This window comes from Oncorhynchus masou, chromosome 29 (genome assembly GCF_036934945.1).
Source record: "Oncorhynchus masou masou isolate Uvic2021 chromosome 29, UVic_Omas_1.1, whole genome shotgun sequence".
Taxonomy (NCBI): domain Eukaryota; kingdom Metazoa; phylum Chordata; class Actinopteri; order Salmoniformes; family Salmonidae; genus Oncorhynchus; species Oncorhynchus masou.
The window spans coordinates 62,359,285-62,385,214 of NC_088240.1; the positions used below are offsets into that span (position 1 = coordinate 62,359,285).

The window sequence follows — 25,930 nt, forward strand, 5'->3', positions numbered from 1 at the left end:
CAAGATTGAATCCCCGAACTGACAAGGTAAAAATCTTGTCGTTCTGCCCCTGAACAAGGCAGTTAACCTACTGTTCCTAGGCCATCATTGAAAATCAGAATTTGTTCTGAACTGACTTGTCTACTTAAATAAAGGTTAAATAAAAATATGCCTCCCTAACTCATGTTACGGATAATGCATCTCTATGGAAAATATATAGAGGAGTAGAGTGATTTATTACTGCTGTGTAAGAGAATGAGATGATTCACACCGTGTGTGCAGGTGCAGACGTGTTTTACAGTGCCGGCTGCACATAGAAGTGGATCATCCACTCTATTACAGATGTGAAAACACTTAGTGCCTTCTAAAAGTATTCACACCCCTTGACTTTTTTCACTGTGTTGTGTTATAGCCGGAATGTAAAATGAACTCCATTGAGATTGTGTGTCATTGGCTTACACACAACACCCCATCATTTCATAGTGGAATTGTGTTTTTAGACATTTTCACAAATTATTTAAAAATGTAAAGCTGAAATGTCTTGAGTCAATTAGTATTCAACCCCTTTGTTATGGCAAGCCTAAATAAGTTCAGGAGTAAAATTAGCTTAACAAGTCACATGATAACTTGCATGGACTCCACTCTTTGTGCATGCTTTTTGAATGCCTGAATAATTTCTGTACCCCACACATTCAATTATCTGTAAGGTCCCTCAGTTTGAGCAGTGAATTTCAAAAACAGATTCAACCACAGATTCAACCACAAAGACCAGTAGGTTTTCCAATGCCTCTCAAAGACAGGCACCTATTAGTAGATGGGTACACAAAAAAAGCAGACATTGAATAGTGTATCAAATACACCCAGCCTGCTCATTTAACTCAGTTGCTGGAGAGGAAGGAATCCGCTCAGGGATTTCACCATGAGGCCAATGGTAACTTTAAAACAGTTAGTTTTAATTAATGGCTGTGGTAGGAGAAAACTGAGGATGGATAGACATTGTATTTACTCCACAATACTAACCTAAATTACAGAGTGTAAAGAAGGAAGCCTGTACAGAATATTCCAAAATATTCATCCTGTTTGGAATAAGACACTAAAGTAAAACTGAAAAAAATGTGGCCATTTCTGAATACAAATCGTTATGTTTGGGGCAAATCCAACAAAACACATAATCGAGTACCACTGTTCATGTTATGGGTATGCTTGTCATCGGCAATGACTAGGGAGTTTTTTTAGGATAAAAAGAAACTGTAGAAAAACCTGGTTTAGTCTGCTTTTCAACAGACACTGGGAGACAAATTCACCTTTCAGCAGGTCAATAACCTTAAACATAAGCCAAATATACACTGGTCTAGCTTACCAAGTTTCAAGCCTGTAAGTATATGGCAAGACTTAAATGTATGTCTATTAATGATCATTCAACCACTTGTCAGAGCTTGAAGACATTGTTCAATATTTTCACATTATTCTTTACAAATCTTTAGAATTACCCAGAGAGACTCATAGCTGCAATTGCTGCCAAAGGTGATTCTAACATGTATTGACTCAGGGGTGTATACTTATGTAAATTAGATTTCTGTATTTAATTTTCTGTACATTTGCAAGCATTTGTAAAAACATGTTTTACTTTGTCATTATGTTGTTTATGTAGGTGGGGAAGAAAAAATACATGTTATCCATTTGGAATTCAGGCTGTAACACAACAAAATGTGGAATAATTCAAGAGGCATGAATACTTTCTGAAGGCACTGTATGTGGTCTCTCAAGAGGCCTGTGCTTAGCTGAAAAACATGTAACACCTCATTGATAGTTTTTGGCTGCCACATTTTATCATCGAACATATTCAAGTTCACAGCCTTTGAGATGGGGCTTGTACTGAGCCCTGAGGTATACCAGTAGATTCAATACTACTGTACTGAGGTGTTCTACTCCATTGGGTTATTATTTCAAACATTTTGGACCTTTTATTTAACTAGGCATATTGAGGTATTGAGTTGTGGTGGTGGTTCTCCGTACCCTGTGTACTCTTCCTTAATAATTATGGAGGCAAAAGGGCACTATGTGAGATGTTGAAACTGGTGATCCCAGAGGAATGCCGGGGACCTAGGGCTGTTTGCATGTCATTATCAATGTGGGTACCCCCTTCCACCCAGTGCAGAAACACAGACACACACACAACCTCCACCACCAACAGATACCCAGACAGACCTACCATACAGAGTTTACAGTATCTCTCTCAAACAGTGCAATCTTTCATGACGTGGAAAGATGTGATCCCCATAGTCATAGTGGTGGTGATTTATACATACAGTACAAACCCAGACGGTAGGCATTATAGATGAACCCTCTCTAAGACAGATTCCCAATGTTTTCCTAAGAAGTAATAATCTCACAGCTGGAGCTGTGGTCGTTGGTATCCCTCCCCAAAACATTCTCATACATTATATAAACCAAGAACAGAAGTAAAGAAGATTATGGACTTGAGAGTAAACAGAAATGCATTTGATGCCAGGAACCTGTAAATAAGGAATGGAAATCTAGCCTTGTTGAAGGGGTCTAATCCTTATGTTAACCACAAGCTACTACAAATTCTAATCTCCATATTTTACATTATAATTTTGTATCTTACAATCAATTTGCATCGAACACTTCTCTTATTCAAGTGTGGCTTCTTTCAATGGAACCCTGATGTCAGAAAATGTTATGGAAATGGACTCCTAAAGGGAGGAAGGAGAAACTCATGTACTGTTGTGGTGCCAGACGTGGGTTCAAATAGTATTTGAGATCTTGAGTGTTTACTTGATCCTGCCCAGAGTGCCAGGTGGGCAGGTTTTTCACTTTTGGGATTTTTTTTCGATTTGTTCAATTTTGCACCAGGCAACCTATGTCAAACACAACTAAAGTATTTGAAAGATTCAGAATGCTATTTGAACCCAGGTCTGCTGTGGTGCACAACTGAATGTCGTCAATGGATTCATATGGGCATTGATGAACGCCTGCTCATTTAACACTGCTTGTCTCTCAAGAGCTGCCCGTCTCCGAGCAACAGGGCTGTCAACGGATCTACTTTCTCAGAAATCTCGCTTCGGAGACTTCCTGTCAAGCAAATCTGATGGAGGGAGAGACTTAATTCCAGAGAGACCTTTTTTTCCTATTTATAAACCTTTTTACTAGCTGCACAAATTACAGGTCGTTTTCCCTCCATCAATTCCCCGAGCGCCTTTTCATTTAGCCGTCGTAACGTACAGTGTTTAGACATTTTAAAGAGGGAGCTTTTGATTAACTCTGTGCTTTTCCACTATTTTACAGGCTTATGTGTGGTTGTGCTAAGATTGAAAGTAGCAGGGGATGCATAGGTACATGGTGATCTACAGATGGACGCTCAAATGCACTGTCTAGACTTAAAAGTACAATTAAATGAGCATGTTAGCAGTCCCTGGAGACTCACTGCCTAGTCAAACGACACACTAAACCTAAGCTCCTCATCGATTATGTTTGCTTCGGACGGGTCCAGTCTTGATGACCGCCTACTCTTCTCATGATGCAGTCTGTTACTCTGCCCCCGTGTAAGCTGTCATAAGACTTGCATAACCTGTAACAACACCTAGCAGGCTAGCAGTGACTCTTCCTCCCTATGGAACATGACCCCTGCCAGTAGTTCCGTTTTAAATGATTAGAATGTTGTCATCTGTATCTGAGAAGGGAACAGGAGCAGCTTGTCTCCAGGTTATCTCCCACTTCGCCGGAGCACAAGGTGTGTGTGTGTGTGTGTGTGTGTGTGTGTGTGTGTGTGCGAGCGAGCGAGCGTACGTGTGTGCGTGTCTGTCTCTTTGTGTGTGTTTGAGAGATTGCGTGCTTACCTTGGTTGGTGTGCCTAAGTCTTAGAGAGTGTGCAATTTTGCTTACCTCTGAGCGAGTGGTGGGCCAATGCACGGCACCAGCAGGCCTCTCACAATGACTCATTAGTTAGGTAATTAAGGCACAAGGCTGTGCCCCGGGGGCTCCACAGTGGAGCACTATGAGCTAGGACTACTAATTATACTGCTAGTCCCAGAGAAGACAGAGATGGAGGGAACGTATGGTCCATAGGTCCTGCTCTCAACAAAGGAGGGTGGGGGATGGGGAGCGGTGCGGACATGGGACCTGTCGGCATTTTCATTATGCGTCTATGAAAGCTAATGGCACAGGGCAGGGCCTGGAGAGGGGAGACGGGTCCAGAGGTTGTGCTCAGTGGAAAGAAGGGTTTAGGGAGACAGTATTTTAATTGGACACAGATGAGGGTATAAGTACTTTGGATACTTACAGTATTCTGCAAGGGTGGGTTAACACAGACTTTAAATGGTCTTCTGTGGTAATTTGTAAGGACCTTATATTATGTAGTAATTATGTAGGCTTTATGAACTGCCGTAGACCCCATAGAAGTAGAGAAATAGTGAAGGGGTGGTGGCTATTGTCATTTTGAGCACAGTGCTACCATTAGTCATTGTCATTTGGATGACATATTGTAGTATCCTAATCAAATTACAAGATGGAGGTCCCTTCCTGTATGGTTTCAGGATATTATACTCTACAGTATGCTTCTTGTTTTGTCAAACACCACTTCCATACCCTGAACTCAAAGCAGCTAACTTTTTCAGTTGAATGACATTATAATCTTCAAGTTGTTTGAAAATGATATAGTCCAGAAGCAAAATGAGTTCTTAGTGTGGTAGGAAAATAAACAGCGCTTTAATTGTGATGAGGGAAAATGATGCTGAGCAGCAGATAGCATGTTTCACTTTTCCCTGAGTCCTAATAGCTCATTTATTCTGGGTCTATTTTCTTCCCCACTCAAGGTTCATACAAATCGTATTGAACTATGTCCCCCAGCGGCAGAGTACCGAGTGTCGGTGGAGCCCACACGCTCAAATCTCTCAGCTTATTCATTTCTTATTTACTCATTTATTTTTTTACACATTGACTGATGGAAGTGCAATAGCCGAGCTCAACGGTGCTTACATGGAACTGATGGTAGAGGGCGAATGACACATCTAACACAATCAATTCAAACTGGAGCTGGAAAGACTTCAAACTAGCTGCACTTCGTTTCATTTGACCTGTTTTCTATTGATAGTTCTTTGTATATATCCATACAAATGATGCTGATTCATGATTTTGACTGGCTGAGAAAAGCTGCCTTCCTGTCCGTCTCATCCTGACTCCTGACACTTCTTTACTATGGGACAGCTGGAGATCCAATTTGAATATTGAAACAATGTTGCAAATGCTGGAGAGACAGACAGCAAGGTTTATACAAATCTCCACTGTTGAAATCTAAATGTTAGTCTAAAAGAAACGTGAGATGATGTTTTTTTATAGTGGAGATCATGTTTATAAATTGCCTGGCTGGGTTGATGAGACAGCAGATTGCGCAATCAGATGGAACAGAGTAAATGGGCATTTTAACATCATAGATTTAGTCTGTGGTAACTTGTGGATAGACATCGGCTGGAATGCGGTTTTATCCCATCAGCATTCAGGATTAGACCCACCGTTGTATAATATGTTACATTTACAGTGCCATCAAAGTTATTCATACCCCTTGACTTATTCCACATTTTGTTGCGTTACATCCTGAATTCAAAATGGATTAAATATTTATCTACACACAATACCCCATAATGACAAAGTAAAAACATGTTTTTAGAAATGTTTGCAAATGTATTAATGATGAAATTCAGGAATATTTCATTTACATAAGTATTCACACCCCGGAGTCCATATATGTTAGAATCACTTTTGGCAGTGATTACAGCTGTGAGTCTTTCTGGGTAGGTCTCTAAGAGCTTTGCACACCTGGATTGTAGAATATTTGCACATAATAAAATAAGAAATTCTAGACAGCTATTTTGGTATCACTTTTACTTGACACCTAGCGTCATAACACATTATGACACAGTCATGACAGCTGACAACTTGTCATAACCTCACACAATATAGTCATAACACTGTCATGATATATTAAGACCTGTTGTGACATATTGCGTTATTTTATGGCTGGTCATGACCCCTACATAAGTGTCAAAACACACAAAACCTACCACACAAGGCAAAATATTCCATTACACCATTGCCTACATGTCAACAGTATTTTTATATAATATTTTCTGAAATTGACCATATTGAATTATCATTGTAATTGCACACATATTGATGTCAGATATGCACCTACCGCCATTGGTATGTTGCTGATAACTGGGATGAATGCAGGGGCAGATTTCAGGAGCAGGACCAAGACACCCTCTTTTTGACTGATGACTGACGATTATGATGACAGTTTCATAAAGTGTATTTTCTTAGTCCAACTAAAGTGATACAGGATGGTCATACTACTTCTTGATAGTGAAATAAAGTGTAAAAACATTTAAAATATTCATTACAACAACAAAGGATGTAAGAAACAAACTTTCAAACAAAAGGAAACGTCTTGGCAGGGAAAAAATACATTTGAATGTATGTGGGTTTTGAAACTCTTGTAGGTGTCATAACCAGCCATAAAATAACGCAATATACTGTATGTCACACCAGGTGTAAATATATGGGTCATGACAGTGTTACTACAATGTTGTTGATCCATCCTCAATTTTCTATCACAGCCATGTTTTTTATATACCTTTATTTAACTAGGCAAGTCAGTTAAGAACAAATTCTTATTTTCAATGACGGCCTAGGAACAGTGGGTTAACTGCCTGTTCAGGGGCAGAACGACAGATTTGTACCTTGTCAGCTCGGGGGTTTGAACTTGCTCCCTTCTTGTTGCTAGTTCAACACTCTAACCACTAGGCTACCCTGCCGCCCCATTAAACTCTGTAACTGTTTTAGTCACCATTGGCTTCATTGTGAAATCCTTGAGCTGTTTCCTTCCTCTCCGGCAACCGAGTTAGGAAGGACGCCTGTATCTTTGTAGTGATTGGGCGTATTGATACACCATCCGAAGTGTAATTAATAACTTCACTATGCTCAAAGGGATATTCAATGTCTGCTTCCTTCTTTTTTTTTTACCCATCTACCACTATACGCCCTTGTTTGCCAAGCATTGGAAAACCTCCCTGGTCTTTGTGGTTGAATCTGTGTTTGAAATTCACTGCTCGACTGAGGGACCTTGCAGGCAATTCCACTTTGACATTATGGGGTTTTGTGTGTGGGCCAGTGACACAAAATCTAAATTTAAGTAATTTAACATTCAGGCTGTAAGACAACAAAATGTGAAAAAGTCTAGGGGTGTGGATGCCCAGGTGAAACATACAGCCCAGGTGAAACATACAGCGCATTCGGAAAGTATTCTGACCCCTATTCCACATTTTGTTACAGCCTTGTTCTAAAATTGATTAATTCATTTTTTCCTCATCAATCTACACATAATATACCATAATGACAAAGCAAAAACAGGTTTTTAGAAATTTTTGCAAATTCATAAATAGAAAACACTGAAATATATCATTTACACAATACTCAGACCCTTTACTCAGTACTTTGTTGAAACACCTTTGTCAGTGATTACAGACTCGAGTCTTCTTGGGTATGATGAAATAAGTTTGGCACACCTGTATTTGGTGAGTTTTTCCCATTCTTCTCTGCAGATCCTCTCAAGCTCTGTCAGGTTGGATGGCGAGTGTCGCTGCACAGCTATTTTCAGGTCTCCCCAGAGATGTTCGATCGGGTTCAAGTAAAATAAAATTGTTTTTTTCACACGCGCCGAATACAACTGGTACAGACCTTAACCGTGAAATGCTTACCAAACCATGAGGTCGAAGGAATTGTTCGTAGAGCTCTGGCTAGGCCTCTCAAGGGCATTCAGAGACTTGTCCCTAAGCCACTCCTACGTTATCTTGGCTGTGTGCTGAGGGTTGTCGTCCTGTTGGAAGGTGAATCCTTGCCCCAGTCTGAGGTCCAGAGTGCTCTGGAGCAGGTTTTCATCAAGGATCTATCTGTACATTGCGCTGTTCATCTTTCCCTCGATCATGATAGTCTCTCAGTCTCTTCCGCTGAAAAACATCCCCACAGCATTATGCTGCCACCCCCATGCTTCACCGTAGGAATGGTGCCACGTTCCTCCAGACGTGACGCTTGGCATTCAGGCCATAGAGTTCAATCTTGGTTTCATCAGACCAGAGAATCTTGTTTCTCATGGTCTGAGAGTCCTTTAGGTGCCTTTTGGCAAACTCCATGCGGGCTATCATGTCCCGTTTACTGAGGAGTGGCTTCCATCTGGCCACTCTACCATAAAGGCCTGATTGGTGGAGTGCCGCAGAGATGGGAGAACCTTCCAGAAGGACAACCATCTCCACAGAGGAACTCTGGAGCTCTGTCATAGTGGCCAATGGGTTCTTGGTCACCTCCCTGACCTAGGCCCTTCTCCCCCGATTGCTCATTTTGGCCAGGCAGCCAGCTCTAGGAGGAGTCTTGGTTGTTCCAAACTTCTTCAATTTAAGAATGATGGATGCCACTTGGGGACCATCAATGCTGCAGAAATGTTTTGCTAACCTTCCCCAGATCTGTGCCTCGACACAATCCTGTCTCTGAGCTCTACGGACAATTCCTTCGACCTCATGGCTTGGTTTTTGCTCTGACATTCACTGTCAACTCTGGGACCTTATATGGACAGGTGTGTGCCTTTCCAAATCATGTCCAATCAATTGAATTTATCACAGGTGGACTCGAGTCAAGTTGTAGAAACATTTCAAGGATGATCAATGGAAACAGGATGCACCTGAGCTCAATTTCAAGCTTCATAACAAAGGGTCTGAATACTTATGTAAAAATGTTTTTTTATTCATTTTTATTATAAATTTGCAAAGATTTATAAAAAATGTTTTTCGCTTGGTCATTGTGGGGTATTTTTGTGTAGATTGATGAGGATTTTTATATTATTTAATACATTTTAGAATAAGTCAAGGGGTCTGAATACTTTCCGAAAGCACTGTATATCACTATAATGTGCTGTGTAGTAAGACCAAGATGATTGAAAAGTATTTGAAACTTGTTTGGATCATCATGTTCTTGAGGATGACTCTCACACGCAAGAAAATGCATTCATGTGGTCAATGTCAGGCAGTTGCCATGTAAAGAAGGTCAACTAAACAAATTACTTTTTCCAAATAGTATCCAAAAGTTAAACTTATTTTCACCTAATATGGCCTGTGTGTGAACATAACCTGGAGAAGCAGATCATTTTTTTTAAATTCCAACGTTATGTTTTCTCCTCATTATTAAATGGGAGTATTTTTTTGGTTTGGCTCTGTGCTAACAGAATTTTCCAGAAAACCAATTTATTGGCTGTCAGCCAGGAGCCTTTTCTTTCATTATTTGTCAAGGTACGATTATTTTTTTCTTTCTGTTATTGTAAGTTAAAATAAATTCTGGGTAAACAAAAAAGGGAAAAGTAATTGGTTTCCTATTTGTTGATAACGTTAACCAGACTGCCTCAGTCTGCCTATGGGCTTTTCAAACAAGGGACCTCACATTTACGATATTAAACGCAAACATTGACTTGAGATATATACAGTGTGCTCCAAAATTACTGGCACCCCTGACTGGCAATGCACATACTTAAAAAATATAAACAATATAATTATAGAGATAAACTCAAAATACCAACATGTGAGAAATACTGTACTTTATTCATGTTTCAATGGAACCAACCAAAATAATACAATTATTTAATTCAAAATGCATTACACCAAAATCAAGGTTTCATAATTATTGGCACTCCTCATTTAGTACAACCACCTCTGGCAAGAATAACAGCATGGAGTCTTTTCCTGTAATGTTTGACAAGGTCAAGGAACACATTTGGAGGGATTTTGGACCATTCCTCTATGCAGATTCTTCACATTCTTGGGTTTGCACTTATCAACTGCCCTCTTCCACTCAGCCCACAGGTTTTCGATTGGATTGAGGTCCGGCGACTGAGATGGCCATGGCAGAATATTGATTTTGTTGCCACAGAACCATTTCTGTGTGGATTTTGAGGTATGTTTTGGGTCATTGTCTTGTTGGAAAGTCCACCTGCGGCCAAGTCCCAGCCCTCTGGCAGAGGCAACCAGATTGTCAGCCAAAATGACCTGATACTTGGTGGAATTCATTATGCCAACAATCTTAACCAGTGCCCCTGGACATCTGGAATTAAAACCGCCCCAAAACATCACTGACCCTCCACCATCTTTCATCGTGGGTATGAAGTGCCTCTCCTTGTATGCATCTCTGTTTTGACGCCAAACATGGTGATGCTGTATCTGACCAAAACATTCAATTTTGGCCTCATCTGACCAGAGCACCTTCTTCCAGTCATAATTGAAATGACGTTTGGCAAACTCCAAGCCCTTGCGTTTGTGTCTTGTGGTCAGAAAGGGCTTTCTTCTGGCAACCCTTCCAAAGAGCCTGTGGATGTGGAGATGGCATCTGATGGTGCTTTTTGAAACCTGGTGACCCCAAGACGACACCAAGGCCTGCAATTCTTTCACAGTGATTCTTGGGGATTTTGTTGCTTTATGTATGTATGTATGTATGTATGTATGTATGTATGTATGTATGTATGTATGTATGTGTGTGTGTGTGTGTGTGTGTGTGTGTGTGTGTGTGTGTGTGTGTGTGTGTGTGTGTGTGTGTGTGTGTGTATATATATACACACACACACACACACACACACATATGCAGTTGAAGTCAGAAGTTTACATGCACCTTGGACAAATACATTTAAAAACTCAGTTTTTCACAATTCCTGACATTTAATCCTAGTAAAAAGTCCCTGTCTTAGGTCAGTTAGGATCACCACTTTATTTTAAGAATGTTAAATGTCAGAATAATAGTAGAGAGAATGATTTATTTCAACTTTATTTCTTTCATCACATTCCCAGTGGGTCAGAAGTTTACATACACTCAACCAGTATTTGGTAGCATGGTTTAAATGGTTTAACTTGGATCAAACGTTTCGGGTAGCCTTCCACAAGCTTCCCACAATAAGTTGGGTGAATTTTGGCCCATTCCTCCTGACAGAGCTGGTGTAACTAAGTCAGGTTTGTAGGCCTTATTGCTCGCACACGCTTTTTCAGTTCTACCCACAAATTATCTAGTGAATTGAGGTCAGGGCTTTGGGATGACCACTCCAATACCTTGACTTTGTTGTCCTCAAGCCATTTTGCCACAACTTTGGAAGTATGCTTGGGGTCATTGTCCATTTGGAAGACCCATTTGCGACCAAGCTTTAACTTCCTGACTGATGTCTTGAGATGTTGCTTCAATATATCCACATAATTTCCCTCCCTCATGATTCCATCTATTTTGTGAAGTGCACCAGTCCCTCCAGCAGCAAAGCACCCCCACAACATGATGGTGCCACCCCCATGCTTCACGGTTGGGATGGTGTTCTTTGGCTTGCAAGCATCCCGCTTTTTCCTCCAAACATACAATGGTCATTATGGCCAACCAGTTCTATTTTTGTTTCATCAGACAAGAGGACATTTGTCCAAAAAGTACGATCTTTGTCCCCATGTGCAGTTACAAACTGTAGTCTGGCTTTTTCATGGTGGATTTGGAGCAGTGGCTTCTTCCTTGCTGAGCGGCCTTTCAAGTTATGTCAATGTACGACTCGTTTTACTGTGGATATATATACTTTTGTACCCGTTTCCTCCAGTATCTTCACAAGGTCATTTGCTGTTGTTCTGGGATTGATTTGCACTTTTTGCACCAAAGTAAGTTCATCTCTAGAAGACAGAAGGCGTCTCCTTCCTGAGCTGTATGATGGCTGTGTGGTCCCATGGTGTTTATACTTGCGTACTATTGTTTGTACAGATGAACGTGGTACCTTCAGGTGTTTGAAAATTGTTCCCAAGGATGAACCAGACTTGTGGAGGTCTACAATGTTTTTTTCTGAGGTCTTGGCTGATTTCTTTTGATTTTCCCATGATGTCAAGCAAAGAGGCACTGAGTTTGAAGGTAGGCCTTGAAATACATCCACAGGTACACCTCCAATTGATTCAAATTATGTCAATTAGCCTATCAGAAGGCATGACATAATTTTCTGGAATTTTCCAAGCTTTTTAAAGGCACAGTCAACTTAGTGTATGTAAACTTCTGACCCACTGGAATTGTGATACAGTGAATTATAAGTGAAATAATCTGTCTGTTAACAATTGTTGGAAAAATTACTTGTCATGCACAAAGTAGATGTCCTAACCAACTTGCCAAAACTATAGTTTGTTTAACAAGAAATTTGTGGAGTGGTTGAAAAATGAGTTTTAATGACTCCAACCTAAGTGTATGTAAACCTCCGACTTCAACTGTACATACATACATACATACATACATACATGCATACATACATACATACATACATACATACATACATACATACATACATACATACATACATACATACATACATACATACATACATACATACATACATACATACATATACTGCACAGAATCAAATCTGAATTTCTCTACCTAAAGAAACGATTTTAAAAATATGGATAACAGGATCTTATCGCCAAATAAACGTTCTCACCTCATCACACATTTTTGTGAGACCTTGCATTACCCTGCATTAGGCTTCAAAGAGATGTTTGAATGATAAATATACATATCGGTTGGTCACCGTATAAAGGCTTTTGGATTAGATTTCAGGAGCAGCTCTTATAGCGATTAGTGGCAACTTAAGAAGACCCCTATGGGTGTGTTTCCATTGGCTCTTAATGAAAACCATATTCTATATTTACTCATCTCAATGGAGTGTTCAGAAAGAAAGCGGAGAGAACTCTAGTCACGTTATTACATCTCACAGACCCGGCATACATGCACAGCACAGAACCAAGCCTCAAGGGAAAAGGCAAAGAGTTTGAATCACCAAAACAGAAAAATAAAATCACAGAAGGATTAATTACATTTCCAACGGCAGTAGGGCAGATTTTGAGAGGGTGGCCTATTTCTTTTCTCTGTCATGCCTTTTAACTCTGGGAGCTCCTGTATTTTGGCGTAGGACAGAGTGTGATTGAGAAAATGTGTGGATATTTTTAGCCAACCAGTCACTGGCCTGAGGGGACAGAGGCTTGTTTTGGAGCTGTTTCACAATGGACCTCTGGTTCCATGCCCAGTAGAGACTTCAGATCCTCACTGAATCAGCTTTCATCTCCTCCACAATGCTGCTGTTTCCTGGTTGGCAATACAAGGCTTGCTCCATTACTCCCCTTTCCTCTATTGTTGTACTGGTGATTTACTGCAGGGTTTCCCAAACTCGGGCCCGGGGCCCCCGGGTGCACGTTTAGTTTTTTGCCCTCGCACTACAGAGCAGATTCAAATAATCAAAGCTCGATGAGGACTTGGTTATTCAAGAGCGAGTTTGGGGAAGCCCTGATGTATTGTAAGACATACTATTGTGTTACAGTGGTGTACTATAGACTGGTAGAACAATTGAGTTATTATATTAATTCACAGACATGCACAGTTAAAAGTGAAATCTATCAACCAAAGGAATTGGCAAATAGAAACAGGCACAGTAAGTCTTTTTGATTTGTAGTTTGCCTGGGAAAGCACCGTAACTTCATCATTTCATTTGAGTGAACCTGTGTATATACCACCATCGATTCAACCACAAATGCTACAGTGAGAGTTACGCTAATATTGTCCTTAGCATTTCTTTGTTGATGTATTATACAGCGATATGAAGCTGTGAATATTTCTCTATGACCAAATGATCCTTCCCTGCCCTGACCGTGACCTCTCATATACTTTCTGTTCCCAACGTTCCCATGGACTTTGACTTTTTCTTCCCACTTTATGCCGCACTGATTCCAATTACCAGCAGTGGCATTCCCACAACTTGTTTCACATGTGACAGATCAAACAGACAGACAACCAGACTCTGCACCCCTCCTCTCCTCCTCCTTCCCTCCATCCTGCTCTTTGTCTTGACTGTTTCCCACGCGGGCCAGCTGTTTGGACCGCTTTAAATGTCGCCTCACAGTGCATTCTGGGAGCCGTGGATGGCTTGGCTGAGCTGCTTGGATTGTGCTGATACGACTAGGCTTAAGGAAAAAAGAAGAGAAAACACCCCCCCCTTCCTTATCCCCCCACGTCAAAATATCTGGTCACTCAGCGAGTCTACTATCTTGTTAATTCCAAGCGTCTGTCTTCACCACTCCTATTGGGAGGTTAAGCCCTGTCGAGAAGGCATCAAAGCTCTCCTCAGAAAGCGGCTCGTATCATAGAGCTAAACAATCAGCTTTGATTGGATTTCTATCCTGTCTTATTAACTCTCAGACCAGGGAGCCAAAGCCAAAGGCATGATGCTAATTGCCAAAAAAACTGAAAATGCTCCCGTGGATCAACACTGACATCCGGTCCTGCTTACGTTTGGGTTGTTGTACTGCAGTAAAGTATTATGACATTTGATAGGGATGTTTTCTGTTTGGCAATAGGGTTGACCTCTCTCTGTTTCTCTATTTGACCTGGCCATGGATGAGTTCAACTAGATTCCATTTGAATGTAACCTTTTTGTAAGACTTTTCTTGGTTGTACATGATAATTCCCTGTGTGTGTTTTAAAGTCCTATAGAAATCCAAAAGCCGAAACGCTTTGGTTCTACTTTTAACAATAAAGAAGCTTTTATTTATTGAATTCCATTGTCCTCCAAAAGTTGCTGAATCTCCTCTCTGTTTATCACGTTTAGCTGAATTTGAGTATCATTCACTGGACTGGACTGGACTACTACTAATACTACTATCGCAGTCATTACTATCACTACCATGACAAAACACCTGAACCAATCACACACATGTTCTTCAGAAACTGTACCTTGTCTCGTTCCCTGTCTTTCAGATGGCTCATCTACACTGTGTCTTTCGTCTGTGCGGGAGCTCCCAGCCCAGCTCCAGGACCTGTACCAGCAGGGCTTCTCCCTGGTTGCCGTTCACCCCTTCATTCATCCCTGTGGTTCCGACGCAGTCAGGCCCCAGCACCAGCTCTACAGGGCCGTGCTGATCCGACTCGATGATGGGTACGGGTATATACACATTGCACTTATTCAGAACACCTACATTGACATAATTAGCATAAGCCTTATCCAGGGTCAATTCACTTGTGTTTACGTCATCTTTGACATTACGTAATATGTATATTACCACATGGATGTAGACATGGGTATTACAGAGGTTGTTTTGGGATAGATGTCACAGGGCTGTTGTTTTGGGCTAGCTGTCACGGGGCTGTTTTTTTGGACATTAGGAACCAAATAATCTCTTTCCAAGCTTTTGATGCTCCGGGCCAACATGTGGAATGGGCCAAAGTCACAGCTGCACCCCACATCTGCCCTCCACCCTGGCCTCTGTCAGTGTTGCAAACCCTGGGTGAGAGTTAGGTTGGATCAGGGTATGGTTTTATGTGAAGGGCATGGCGGGGTGAGGCTGGTGGTGGTGGTTTCCGGCTGAAGCCCTGGCTGGCGTGCCTCGCGTGGCCCGTGCTCTACCAGCTGGCTGCTATGAAGAACAGCGGTTTCATGCGTGTTTACCAAGTGTGTTAGGCCACATACAGTTCTGTCTCTGGGAATGACTGCCTGTGTGAAGTAGAACCAGACACTCACTAGTCACTTTCCCCACAGAGAGGTTAGAGGGGCAGCAGTTAAACCTCTCACCCTCCCCTCTTAACAGTGTTTTATGGCCTGGTCTGTTCTCTCTTGTGGATCCAGAGCCCTGGGGTCGGACAGTGACGCCAGACTCCATAAATCCCCGGACTCTCTCCTCGTTGAATTATGATCCAGGAATTCACCTCGAGATTCCTAAATAAGTAATTCCAAACATGGACAAATAATTCCTGCACATTCCTCAGTATATTGGGGTTTAGGCTCCTTGCCCTGTTGTTCTTGTTTTGCGCTTCCTGGTTGCCTAGTGTTGTCTTGAAAGGATCAAACCATTTGGCTGGTACAGGTGGAGGGTTTAGTTAGTTGTAAAGCACAACAATCCATCCACTCAGGTATCTCTTGCCTTCTTTCTAAAGACAGCCTGTGCCCATTAATGAGCTCCTAGAGTCTAGGGAAATACATCACACCTCTCTCCCACTGTCTCTACACAAAAACCACTCACAAACAAGTTCTAGACCCTAATCCTATGCTGGTAGCACATAAATATTGATTCTGTATGAAAAGGGATGGATGAATGGGCAGCAGCATGGGGTTTTTACACACCGACATGGTTGCCTTCCTCTGGAGGAAAAAAATAGAATATGAGGAGAAGAATAGAAACCATAGAGAGAGAGAACAAGATCACAGCTGGAGTGTGAAAGAGCAGGAGTTAGAAAGAGGAAAGGGCTGCCATCCTTTGATGGCTCCGGCCAAACCGTCCTGCTTTATCACAGCGTCTGTCACCGTGGAGACGGCTGCTCGCATCAGCACCAGCCCGTGGGAGGGGGAGGGGGTACAATATATTTTTTTTATCAACCAGGTAGCATCTTCTTTTCCTATTCCCTTGTCAGTCTTTTGAATCAGGGAGCGAAAACTGCAGATGACAGCGCAACCATTCATCACTCTCCCAAAGCAAACAGACCCAAAAGTGTCTTCTTCGCTCTGCAGTGCGCTATGCGTCAGCTTGAGACAGACAGAAGGAGAGACAGACAGAGGGGGAGAGATAGTGTGTGTGTGAGAGAGAGAGATGGAACAGGGACCAGAACAAGAACAGCAGCTAGGCTATGCTTAGCAGCAGCTGGATGTGCTGTGTTTAGTATGCACACCATGTCTCTTTGGATACAATCCCAGCCCATTTTCTACAGTATTAGCCTCAATTGTGAAGCATCAGTGAACAAGGATATAGCTGCACAGTAGTGTGACATTGCAGAAGCTTCTAGAGCCAGGAATTACACAGGAGTAGGTAGCATATATAGAGCTGGGAGCCAGTATTGTTCATGTTAAACACTCACCTGGAACGACTATTCAGTTCAAAATACACTCTCAAACTTTTGTATAATTTCAGCCGGTAGTTTTGAAAGTGGCGCTCATGAGCCAAAAGTGGTCCCCTTTATTTGTGTACTATGTCATCAAATTGTGTACTACAGTACGTAATTCATTTTGTATGCTATTTTATTTCCTGTTTTTTTTTTTGCAATGCTATGTTTTCAATCCAATTTGTACCATACGTTCCGAATTTGTTGTGCTTAAGATCCTGGAGTGCATCTTTAAGTAGGCCATAACTTTAAAAGCCTGTTTTCTCTGACTGTGATTTGTCGCCGGTGACCGTGGTAACCTGCTCAAATCTTACGGAACAGAGAGAATGGATAGGACCATTTTAATTTTCAAATGTCAACTGTCAAATTTCCCAATGTTCAATTTGGTTGCAGCGTAGCCGGGTTACAGTTCAGCAGGCAGTGTCTGATGGGATATATTCATCATCTATTGGATAATTGTAGAATTCACATGCGCACGGGGAGAGAGCTGTACGGACCAGAAACCATTAGAGGGCATTCGTCCAATGAAATTATTCATGACTCTGTGAAAGCTGACATTAGAAAAGATGTGCTCTATTATTAAAGGCCAGGGATGAAAGATTGCTAATCACAGGTTCGATGGTGGATCCTAACCGAGCCGTTGTCATGGAGATTGTGGTTTTTGAATTGCAATTTTGGCGCCCAATGTGGGGGCTTCTGGGTTTAAAGCTACATTCTGGGATTCAACAAACTTCCAACACGCCCCACCATATCAAGAATTAAAATAACCATCCCCAGATTCCAAATTCCAGACTGTGCCTTTAATACTCCCTGTGGTCCGGGACACAGAACCTTGAACGGTTGAACCTGACTGACAGTGCAGCTGAATAGATAGCAGCAGCAGCAGTATGCATAGAGAGTGGGAAGTCCGGCAGACGTACACCCAGGAGGAGGCTTCAGTCAGGCCAGCTGCAGGCTGGAGCCAGGCATGCGTTTGACACTTACTCTAGCCACATGTGGCCTGGTGGTTGACAGCAGAGCTGTGGGGTTGAATGCAAGTTACCTGTTTCACACCGAGAAAATGGACTGCAGGTGATTTTTTTTTTTAAAGAAGTCCGTGCTTCTAGGGAGGCGATGGGAGACATTTTGAATGTACTTTTCTCCCATTTGTCCTTTATGGATTTGAGTCCTCCTCAGGCTTACAGTTCCAATCTGCTTTTCATGATTTCCAATAACAGAACGTGGAAAAACGAACAGCAAGAATTCAGCGGTTTTCCTTTTATGTTGAGGCTTCATGGAACTGTGCAATTCACAGCAAGTTTGCAAGAACCTCTACCTGATTCAGAGCATCCAATGTGCAGATTTTCCTTGACACAGTTTGCCACTGACATTTCATCTGAGATAAGTTGAATAATGATGGGGGACTGGCGTGACAGTGACATCTGAATTCTGTAGGGTTGTTGTTGACTGTGAGAGATGACTCCGGATCCCGCTGTGTTGTGAAGTCTGTGTGACAGAGAGAGCGAGCTAGGTCTGGGCTGCATGTGATAATGTTTAAAGTCTCATTTCACACACACACACACACGCACGCGCTGTGGCGAGGGTGGAAGGGCCCCATCCGTGTTGTCAACAGGATGAGAGGTGAAGCAGAGCGATGGAAGCTGGGGCATTGGCCTCCCCAGGGCTAACTGTAGGATTTCCTCCAGAGAAAATAGAAAAATACATATAAATAGAGTCCATCCACCCACAATACTGATAAGTGGAAAAACAAGACCAGATTTGTATTTCATTGAGTTTCCTATCGCACCCTAATGTGCCCCTTTCAATCCTGATTTGTGTCTACGTTAAGTGCTTCTTTTTTTGTCATACAGGCCAACAATTACATTAACATGGCTCATATGTGATTTATTAATATGGATGTGCATACATTCTTTGCATAAATCCATAAATACTTAATTTCCAAGGATTTCAATGTGCAACCATTTCAGATATGTATTACTGAATGTGGTGTATGTCTGTATCTTGTAAGACTGAAATGACTGTGGCTGAAATGTGTTGCTCCTCTCTCTCCTGCTGTGTGGGCTGCTACCGCAGGTTGGAGAAGAGCCAGTCGAGCTGTGCTCCCTACCGTCTGCAGCTGGAGCAGTGTCTGTCTACCGACCAGGTGCCCACCCCTGAGCTCATCCAGGGCTATGTCAAGAAGGTGAGCCTCAGATAAGGCCCTGTTTATACCATTGAGACGAGCTGAGCCAAGCCAGGCTGTACTGAGCTGGCCAGGTTAGTGGTTATGCATCCACAACCGTGCTGGAAAGGACATTGATGTGAACGAAAATGTTAAGTCGGCACAGTTTTGTTCGGGTGGCAGGATAGCATGAAAAGGGTATAGTGGACTCCGATCGCGGATACAACTGACCAGCCTATAGGTGCTGAAGACTTTGTGGGCAAAAACATCTTTGTTGTCTTTATCTTGACTGGCTTTCCACAGCCAGTAGACGAGACGGCCATTAGTTTTAATAACCCATTTCCACTCACCAATGTTTTATCAGTTCAGCCGGCCAGTCGCCTGAGGACCAGAGTTTCATTCGGACCTTCAAACTCTCGGCTCCTGGAGCACTCGCTCTAATATCTGGAAAATAGGAAATATGTAGCCTATGTAGAACTGGAATGTGAAAGTCTTTACAGAGGCCTGCTCTCATTCTCAAACAAGCTGATGGCCATGACCATATCATATTAGGAGATATCACAGACGTCTATTAAAAGCAGAGAGACTCGTCATTATAAATAGCAATGTAACAGAAAGAGGACGTTTACCTGTTTCTCTGACCTGAGCACGTGCAATACACAGTAGTGTGATTTTTACATTCAATGCGGACCATTTCAAAGGCTATCCATTACCTTCGCACCTGAGTTAACACACCCACACACACACACACACACAACAGTAGAAATTATCCCTCTCCCTCATTGACTGGCAATGTTACCCTCAAATGAGATACAATATTTTTCTTTTCATCTTGGCAATTCCATTTGGCAATTTGTCTGGGAATAAAAATGTGCGAGTGCTGAGCGAACGTTCGATAGATATTAAACAATGGAGCTAGGAAACGATGTGACTGTTTTACAATTTAATTTCATAGAGGATAACCTGTGATATGGCACCCATGCTGATTTGATTTGGATTCTCCTGGTCCCCGGCTGCAGGTAGCAGAATGTACAGCCTCTGGCTGGATCTTATGACCGAATGTGAATGGAGAATGGCATCATTAACACTGCTTGACAGTTAACATTTCAATTTCATTTTGATGGAAAATCCCAATATTGACATAAAATGCCAGATGACAATGAAATGGGAAAAGGAATGCTTGATTTGGGATGCAGTCCTGCCAGAGCTGGAGCCATTGCAATTCAATTTGAATGTCTGATGCTGGGAAGAGGGGTGGAGGGAGGGGGAGTGGCTCTATAATTATATGCTAATACCAGGTATGTAAACAGTTCCCCTGGAATCCATTTGGTTGATAAAATAGGGAGTAAATTAGGGAAATTCAGGGGAGAAAATAGCCATGGAAATGGTATGACTTAACAATGTGGGCTTATGTTCTAGATTGTGTTTCAAGGTTATCACACATTTTTTAGAAAGTCTATTGAGCACTAGCTAAAACGTTGATCTTGCCCATGATTAGCCAACATGAGCTTAAATGACAGTCCATCATAAACAGAGCATACAGTATGAATGGTTGGTATTATTAAATAGTATTTGTAAAAGTCAGGTCGTCCACCGATCTCTCTAAGGCGGTTGTTTGCTATCTGTCTCTCCAGCAGATCCAGGAGGCTGCAGACCAGGGGGTCATGTTTGTGGGCTTCATCCAGGAGCCGTGTGGGGTACGAGGTACCCAGACCAGAGAACCAGAGACGCCCTCCCTCTCCCTCCACTCCAGCCCCAGTTCCGTGCTAGGCTCCATGAGCAGCCGAAGCCCCACTAGCCCCCGGACCAATGGAGAACCAGGAGCCCAGGAGCAGGCGATGGACACTGGGGGCGATGAGGACCAAGGCTCCTTATGTAAGGGTGGGGAGGGGGAGGACCAGACTAGGGACACGGGGGGGAGTGAGAATGCTGTCGGGGAAAGAAACCATGATGGAAGATCCTCTCTTCCCATAACACCATCCACAGAGAGCATTCAAGATCATGATCAGGATGTTATAGTGGAAGACACACTGACACACAACAATAACAAGACAAACTTTGTGAAACTGAAGGAGAAACCAAGCTCTCACACTCAGAGAGCCAGTGGTGAGTATTGTCAGATTTCCATTTGTTACTATGTAATTGGATTCATATACAGTATGCCAGGCAAGATTCAACTTGAAACAGCATAAATGGTTCTTCAATTTCCTCACACTGTGGTGCAGCATAAAGTGGGATTCAATTAGCATATTTAAGCATCTTAGAATACCAGATGGACAGCTCTTCTCTCTCACACACATTCTCTTTCAACCCCAGTTGGAAGACGTGGTCATAAAATGTGCATGTGTGTTGAATGCTCCCCTCTCTGTGTGTGTGTGTGTGTGTGTGTGTGTGTGTGTGTGTGTGTGTGTGTGTGTGTGTGTGTGTGTGTGTGTGTGTGTGTGTGTGTGTGTGTTGAATGCACCACCCCCCCCCCACCTCATTCAGCCTCCTCCCTCATCCCCAAACCTCCACAGTCCACACCACCACAGCATAGCCAGCATGGTGTGTGACCATGTGCCAAGTGCCCTTGTCCTCTTCGCTAATGCTCTCACTGCTGAAATTGACACAAAGTCTCAGTTCTGGGTGGCTTTGCCCCTATAATCCTCCTGACTTCTGATTCTGGAGGTGTACAGTAAACAGCAGCAGAATAGGGAACAGGGTCACAAGCCAACAGTCAGAAATGAAACTGGGACATGAAACTGACATGCTCTAAAATGATTGGTTATAGAAACTAGTGCTGAGAACATGTCTGTGGGATCACAGGAGTGAGAGGAGGAAGTGATGGTATATAAAAAGACAGACTGGACCAACATCACAATGGTCACTCACACACATCATTATTGGTGTTACCTCTTACCACTCTCCAACTAAAAATCATGTTGCAGAGAAAGCTGTCCGGGGACTGTTAGTCCTGATTAAATCAGTGTTGAGGAGGGTGGATTAGCAGAACAGATGCTGTCATGTTCAACAGTGGTTCTGCACAGTACACATTATCAGTTAGGATTATGGGCCTGACCTTGTCACTTGGACAGGCATCCATCAGGCCAGACTTTTTAAGGGACCTATTTGGAATGTTGTAATTGCGTTCAGGCGCTCGTTTACTTGTTAGTCGTCAATTTTCTCAAATGATTGGACCACACAAGGTATCGTCTCATAGCAGGCTTGTCATCTGATATTTTCCATGTGACTGTGGCCTGGCAGGTCTCAATAGCCAATACACCCTACTGAGTGTTATCGCCATCCAATTCTCAGGGCAAGTCAAGGGCGACCCTAAAATATTTGTTTAACTCTGAGGCCCCTGATGCTAAAATTGCCGAGTCAGTTGCGTTTTGAAGTGGTCATCGTGTGGGATCTGATGGGTACGAATCCCTGGATTATCTTCAACTCCAGGTTATACCTCTACCGTAACTCACGTTTAACCCTTTGGCCTTGAACGAGTAAACATCAACTTTAATATTATGTGAAAGCCTCATTTAAATTCATCCTTTTTGGTGGGAAACAAACAGAAAAATTAAGATTAGTGGAGCGACTTTGTTGTAATGACTTGGCTTGGTTTTCAATAAATTTGTAGTTCCTCCAACGTACGCAGGGAGAGTTGTGATGCATTTTTGTCATTCAGTTGTTATTCTGTAGCTTTGAAGAGTGGAAAATGAGAATATTTGGGGAATTTGGTGGCCAGCTGTCACATCAGTCAGACATGGCAGAAAGGAAATGGTTATAAATGATTCATTCTTCCTGGGTGTCTGACTGAATGACTGACAGAAAACCAGAGCAACTGAACCATGGTCCCCTCTGATGTAGTGTGTGTGTGTGTGTGTGCGCGCGCGTCTTTTGTGAGTCTTCGTGTGTGTGGGAGTCTAACACATTCTGGCCCTCCGTCTGGTTCACATGGGGATGGCAGATATTAGCATTAAAAAGAGAAGATTATGCCACACATGATTTAAATGGCTGCTGCCAAAACAAAAGTCCATTCAAATGTGTAGCATTGGTCCATATTAAAGGAGGACCATTTCAATTGAGGCACAAGCCTTTGGTAGGGGATTGTGACGAGTCAACTCTGTTATGTGTTATTAATCACCTCCGTTGTGGGGTATGAGTCCACTCTGTTGTGTGTCATAAATCACCTCTGTACGGGGTATCAACTCTGTCACATTATAAATCACTGTTGCGTGGCATGTTTTATGTCAGCACAATCTATAGCGATGGAGATGGAGTGTTCTGTGTTCTCAGGGGTGGAGCTGCTAGCCCTGTTCAACCACCCAACTGACCGTGAGGGCCAACTGAAGTACTACACTGGGAAGGTACCGCTGAGGGTTCAACTCCGTGATGAGGGGGTCAAAGGGGTGGAGGCCAACTGGCTGGATCACATGACTCAGCACTTCAACAACGGGGCCTCACTCGTTGATGGATACTTCCACCTGGGCAACGACAACGGTAAACAAACTGTCCAACGTCCACTAAATGTTTTTACACACAGTACTTTTTAATGTGGCATCTGTTCTGCTGTGGTATAGTACTAGCAAAGTAATTGTCCTCTTCACAATTTCTCAGTACTTATTTAATCTGTCTGGCAAACCTCTTATTTTGTTTCACATTAGTAAATCATGTAAAAGATAAATAATAATAAGACAAAGGAAATAATGACTTAGCTATTGCCAAAATATCCTGTCCCCTTTTCAAACCGTTCAGTTTGTGCTGTTGTTGTTCTGGTAGTGCGCTGTGCTACTTGTCTACTGCACATTGCACTCCATATCTCGACCCTGGGGCATGACACTTAATTCTGATGGTGAAGAGAACCCTCAACCTGAGTAAATAAGAGTCATAATTCATTCATCTCCTAAAGTGAACGCATCAGCGCCTCCGAAACACAGATAATTAACCTGATGGCAATTGAGTGCCTCCTTGCATATTTTATCTCTTTAGAATGGGGTAATGAACCACATTATTATAATTCCTTATTTTCTATTAGGTTATTCTATGTGTGGTTAAGATATGCATCTTACATTACAGCATGAGTGTATTGTAAAAATACATATTGCCTAAGCCGTGTTCTGTATTGATCTGGAAATGTCAGCTCTCTATCAGAAGTAGCCTGTCAAGTATACTGTATCGGGAACAGCCTGTTAATGCATGCCTGCCAAACCCTTTTCAAACAGACAAGTTTGTCGAGATGAACGTTGTGTTCGTGTGACCCTCTTGGGAACTGTGCACGGTAGGATATCAAAGCCAAGACAACATCACGTGTTTGTTCCTAATTACATCAAACGGAGGAGCGTCTGGCTTTAACAAGCCTGAGAACCCATGGCCGTGCAGACAAATCTAGCACCTCTTTGAGATCCATTTGTGAATACATTAGAGCATGAGAAGAAACTCTTCGCCCTGGCGCTTGAGACCGTCTCCTCTCTGTAAAACATCCAGGGTATTCTGGAACGTGAAGCAGCACAATAAAAGATTGTAGCGTGTCAGTGGCGATGACACTTGGTTTGATTGGAGATTACAATGACAGTCACAGCAGAGCACCAGAAGTGCAAAATAAGTGTCTCTGATTGTCATCGTGTCCTCTGTCTCGGATGTCGTGCAATACAACTGTGTACTAATGCTCTGCATGGTCCTGTTGTGCCTTGTTTCCTGAAAGTGGTCTTGTTGTTAAGCCCTTCCTCTGAACTGTTTGGTAGTGCATCTACTTTCCCAATATCCTCCCAATTTACATGACATCATAGGCCTACCAAAGTAACAATCCTAAAACAAGCCAAGCAAATGTGGTTACCGGTAGGCAGTTACCCCTTTTAGGTTCTCTTTGAAAACAGAATTAACAATGATAATAACTATGTATGTCCCTGTACCTTCTAGTTACAGAGGAATCATCTCTCTGCAATGTAAAGTTTCCCTCCATTGTTCTGAACTTGTTTCGCTGTTGTTTACTCCTACAGTCCTACGCCTCTTCGAATACATATTCATGACTTCCCCCTGCTCGGCTGGCCTTTTTGCTAAACCCGGCGCTACCTCCCGACTGTGGCTGGCTGTCGACAGCCTGCCTGATATGGTCCAGGGGAATACCACACATGCTGTCTCTCCTCCTGCTCTTCTGCCCTCGCCCCTGAAGAGATGGGTTTCCATGGTGAAGCTCACTGAGGAGGCAGGGAGGTGGGGGGGATAAGTCCTGTTTAATATCCCGGCGTGGCTAGGTGGGATGGAGGCGGGAGACTGGTGGGAGTGGGTTCAGAGAGACCTCGCCGGCACGGAGGGTCGGATATTAGTTTGTTATTGAATTTGCAGATCGTGGCACTGGTAGACGGCTCCTGTGTAATGTTAATGGCCCCGCCACCCTGCGGCGTCATGAGAGGGGCATTAAAGATTGATATCAGGCCCAGCGTGTCACAGTGCCCATGCCGCCCTAAGGCACGACTGGAGTTCTGAGGGGGAGCGATTTGTTTACTGGTGAATTGACACTAATGGTGTTGGTGGGGAGTTTTTCTTTGTTACACTTAGATTATGCTATCTCCGCCGTGACAATGAGGATTTGTAGCTGGCGCTGTGAAACATTTGAGCTATTCATATGCATGGCAGCTAGCATAGTGCTTAGCTTTCTATATTCAGGCACAGCCGGTAGAGAGAGAGAGAGAGTTCCCCAGAATGAAATTCCAATAAGGTATTACTTCACAGTGAACAGAATTGAGGAAAGTTGTGCTGGCAATTTTTATGGTCAAAGATTGGTTGTGCAATAGGGCTTGAAGGCGTGTGTGTGTGTGTGTGTGTGTGCGTGCGTGCGTGCGTGTGTGT

The 25,930-nt window shown here is 42.7% G+C and overlaps 1 protein-coding gene across 4 annotated transcripts in view; it reads left to right on the plus strand.

Annotated features, from left to right (window-relative positions):
- The window catches only part of LOC135520209 (raftlin-like), a 67,335-nt gene that overhangs the window by 17,832 nt on the left and 23,573 nt on the right, over positions 1 to 25,930 (plus strand). For 3 of the 4 annotated variants that reach the window (XM_064945597.1, XM_064945598.1, XM_064945599.1), the window contains exons 3-6: positions 14,836 to 15,013; positions 19,021 to 19,129; positions 20,743 to 21,214; positions 23,381 to 23,584. In XM_064945597.1, the coding sequence (XP_064801669.1) occupies positions 14,836 to 15,013; positions 19,021 to 19,129; positions 20,743 to 21,214; positions 23,381 to 23,584 (963 nt within the window). The remainder of the gene's footprint in view (positions 1 to 14,835; positions 15,014 to 19,020; positions 19,130 to 20,742; positions 21,215 to 23,380; positions 23,585 to 25,930) is intronic. The other variant, XM_064945600.1, reaches the window with a different exon arrangement.